The sequence below is a fragment of the Buceros rhinoceros genome, unplaced genomic scaffold (assembly GCF_000710305.1).
Source record: "Buceros rhinoceros silvestris isolate BGI_N320 unplaced genomic scaffold, ASM71030v1 scaffold16367, whole genome shotgun sequence".
NCBI classification, from domain to species: Eukaryota; Metazoa; Chordata; class Aves; order Bucerotiformes; family Bucerotidae; genus Buceros; species Buceros rhinoceros.
In genome coordinates this window covers 1-4282 of record NW_010424106.1, presented here as the reverse complement: position 1 = coordinate 4282, position 4282 = coordinate 1, and the positions used below count along the sequence as shown (strand labels likewise).

The window sequence follows — 4282 nt, the reverse complement described above, 5'->3', positions numbered from 1 at the left end:
ACTGCTCTATGCTCGCCCCGCCCCTGCCGTTAACTCCAGACAGCGCCGTCACTTAGCAGAGACTGAGCTGGAAAGTGAAATCACTGAACAGGATGAGCTCTGTTCTGATGGACAACAGAATTAGTTCTGTTCTAGCCCAAAGGACTTACGAGTAAATACAGAAACGCGTTTGAGTTGAGAAAGTGGTAAATGCCTTGATTCAGGCAAGATGTCTTCTGCAAATGTGTTTTCACCCCCATTCTTTTGCTACACAAAACAAGCTTGATTTAAGAATCTCGTACTTCCTGATGAAACTAGAGCAGGCCAACATGTTCCGTCATACATCTTGCATACTGTATTATCCTTTTTTGTTTGGTATGCCATACTAAACATTTTGTTGCCAGTGTATTATATGTAATATTATATATAATTATATAATATATATATTATTACTATATATTTTGTCAATTCTCAGAATTTGAAAAGAAAAAAGGAATACAAAATTTTGTGGATCGAATCTTTGGTGGAGAATTAACCAGTACGATTATGTGTGAGGAATGCAGAACCGTAAGTAAACCGCCTGCTTTGAATATCCTGGAGTTTAATTTTAAGTAATCTGCAGGAGAACCCCAAAGTAACTATATGGAGAGATAAGATTGGAGAGGTTTGCATCAGTTAATACACTTCTTAGAGTTTAATAGCTGCATGCCTTTCAAGGAAGGGCGTGGTTTGGATGGAATCTTTCTTTCCTTATGCTGTAAGGCTAATGTTTCAGTTCCTTTCAAAAGCCTTCCAGAAAAAGAGGTCAGCAATAGCACGCTGCCTCTGCCAGAAGAGTTCACATTCATGGATTCCTAGTAAACACCTTCCAGTGGTACAAACTGTAGAGTGAATTGAGTGTTCTGATACTAGCAGTGTGCTGCCAGGGCCCCTTCCCTTTTGCATCAAATGATTAGGTCTTTCCCATGCTGGAATGACCGGGAGAATAGTTAAGCAAGAAGGCATTATTGGGATAATACATCCTAAGAATGAAGTAACTAAGAGTATTAGTGACTGGGCTGGGTGAGTGAAGTGACTAACTGCAGATATCCATCTCACAGGCCTTAAGTTGGGTTCTTACATTTTAGGCCACTAGAAAACAGAGTTTTTAAAAAATATTTTTTGCTTACTTCTGTGGTAATATAACTGGTAGATTTTGGTCATGGATAGCTGTTTGTGAAGGTAGATGAGCTATATTTTACTTTTGTATGCACAAATGAAAGCATGCATTGAGTGCAAACAAGGCGGCATACAAATAAGCCTATTTACAGCAAGCCAGTCACTTCCCCAAAAATACTAAATTGGACTTCTGAATATTCACTTAAAGGTGTCACTGGTCCATGAGTCTTTCCTTGATTTGTCGCTTCCCGTCCTAGATGACCAGGTAAGAAACTGTATGTGCTTGCTTTTTGGCTTAGTTTTTGTTTTTTACATCAGACACCTTTATTACATAATCATTAGGGAATGAGTTTATGCATCTTTCTAAATGTCTCTTTTGATAGTTAAAATTATAAATTTGCCCAAAAAGATAAAGGATAAGGTTTTAAGAGTCATTCTTGTAAGTCATGTCTCATAAATTCTCTCTGGAAAAATCACTGAAGGTCTGTTGATGACTTTGCTGCTTTGTCAGTTAGTATTTTTAATGTAATGATTGGCTTAGGGTATAATCTAGTATGTTCCAATGCTGTCTCACTATTCTCGAAGGCTGACTGCAAAGAGCAATGTTTTCCAATTCATCTTCACTGTTGTAATACTGAACTAAATTGCATAATAGTGGTATGTGCCTAGTGGTTGCTTGAATGCCTTTTTTTTTTTTCTTACTTTTTTCATCATTTTTTCTGTGCGGAGTGCAAGAATACATCTCTTAATATCCAAGGTATTGAACAAAGTTTAAAAACATTTGTAGGAGAGTACATGTACTTACTTGATCGGTATTGGTTTATTTAATTGATCTCTAGACACTCAAAATACTTGATTTGCTTCATACCGATGATCTGTATATGTAACATCCCAGATTTGTTAAATAAGCACTGCTCACACAAAAGCTATCGAGCAAATATTAAAACAAAACCCCCTCAGCCAAAGGGATCATATGTCATCTGCATATAGGAGCATACTTACAATTTTCTTTAAACAGCAAATTTCATTTTAGCAGAAGAAAACAAATTCTGTGGCAAACAGTTCAACTGAAAATGTCTCCACTTGTGTAAAATGTTATTCCTCAGTGCTTTCAATGAGACTTACATCTGTTAGAGCCAAAGGCAATGTTGCCCCTTCACAGGTTCAGAACTCAGCCCTTGGTAGCCTTACTTTTTCCTGCTTTTTCATTCTGCAAGTCATTGTTTCACACAAGAGTGAGATGCTTCTTTTGTAAATGTCAGGGTGGCAAAAATTAGTAAGTTGTATGTTACAGTCCCTAAAATATTCCACCTTGAGCTGAAAACTCAGGTGACATCTCATCCCTACAGTCTTCTTTGGAATACTATTGTGTAATTCAGGACAGTGACATCTCTGCTTCTGTGGTTATTTTGTGGCTTTTTGTTTTTTGTAGAAAGTAAAAATTACAAATGAGAGAAACATTAAAAAAAACAAAGAAAAGGAATCTGAAGATGAAGAAGATAAAAACAATGACTGTTATGTTAAGCAGAGAGATGAGCCCCCTGGTACAAGTAAACACCTTCAGAAAAAAGTAAAGAAACAGGCCAAAAAACAAGCCAAGGTTGGTTTTGATAACTATTTCAGTCTTTATTAATAAAGTCCTTGCAGCTTCTGGTAAAACTTGAAGCCGATGAAGCTTCTGCTTCATCGGTTTAGATGGAGGAGAAGGGGACAGCTTAGAATTTCTCCTCACTGGAATGCACGACTGAGAAGACCAATTGTATCTATGTCTGTGCTGTTAAGAAGTTACGTGTTCTGTTAAGAGTTGCTGTGCTAGGAATAAGCTAGTATCTGGAGGAGTGCAGAATTCATGTTGCCTGTCTGAAGTAGCATTAATTTGTGCCAGACAGCTGTTCTCCAGTCATTGATTGCAAGATTATCCACAAAACTTTAGAATACAGACATAAGAAAGGATCAGGAAAATATAAAGCAAATAATTAGTTGTATTTTTAATATATTGTATGTTACAAGGAGCATTGGGAGCTCTATCTGAGTGAGGAAAATTCAGTATTGGTTGAATTGATCATCTCTGATTATGAAATCATAGTTTATTCTCCACCCTCCCACCCTTTGCATCTGAGGCATGCTACAGAAATTTTGATAAAGAAATGGTAATAAATGCTAAATATTGTTTCAACTTTCTCTGGTTTTTTTGTATTCTTGTGTATTATGTATTATAATTTGCAGAGCCAGCGCCGCCAGCAAAAACTTCAAGGAAAAGTGCTTCACTTGACAGATATCTGTGCAACTGAACGGTCGGAAAAGGATGTTGAGTGTAACCAAGAATCAGAGGCAGAAATTAACTCTGAAACTCCTGATGTGAAGCAAGAAGAGGAATCATCAAATGATTGTGAAGATCACTGCTTAACTCAAAAAGACTTGATTATACAGGGAAATAGTACAGAAGTTCAGAGCATGCATGAAAATACAAGCAAGTCAGAACAAGAAAGTGTAGAAAATGAGTCTCTCATTGATCACCCTATGGAAGGCTTAGATAATCCTATGAAGTTTGTCAATGGCCTTGACAACCTGTCTTTGAAAGATGAGGATGATGAAAATGAGGATGAGGAAGAGCTTGCTACTGACTTTTCAAAACTACACCTGGATGTCAATGCTGAATCTGAGATGAGTACCTTAGATGACCTTCAGACTGTTCCCATCAAGACACGTGAAGTATCGACTGAAGATCCAGAAACAGCATTTTCTACTCTTGCAAACAGGGAAGATCTGAACCCGGAAGAAGGTTCAATCCTTCACTGTTTGTATCAATTTACCCGTAATGAAAGGCTTACTGAGACGAATAAACTACTCTGTGATGTGTGTACACAAAGACATTATGGACCAAAGAAGAACACAAAAAGTATGACACGTTGACTTTTAAAAGAAAACTTTAAATATGTCCCTGTCTGCTGCTTGGATGGGTGGGGTGGGGAATTTCCCTAAAGTGGGAGTTGTATAGCTGCAGCTTAGGTCCGTGGGTTGAACTGGCACTGAGTGAGTAGGCCGTGAGAACCCCTTTCACACAGATTAATACAAGTTCTCAACTGAGCAGAACAGCAGGCTTACACGGCTGGGTACAGAATGCTGCAGGACTGAAAAAGAAGAG

At 37.8% G+C, this 4282-nt stretch overlaps 1 protein-coding gene across 1 annotated transcript in view; it reads left to right on the top strand.

The window, feature by feature from the left end:
• Positions 1–4036, top strand: part of USP16 (ubiquitin specific peptidase 16) — a gene marked incomplete at its 3' end in the record, with an annotated part of 16254 nt that extends 12218 nt beyond the window's left edge. Inside the window, exons 10-13 of the mRNA XM_010140672.1 lie at positions 455–546; positions 1346–1402; positions 2570–2737; positions 3364–4036. Of these exons, the coding sequence (XP_010138974.1) occupies positions 455–546; positions 1346–1402; positions 2570–2737; positions 3364–4036 (990 nt within the window). The remainder of the gene's footprint in view (positions 1–454; positions 547–1345; positions 1403–2569; positions 2738–3363) is intronic.
• Positions 4037–4282: the final 246 nt, after the last annotated feature.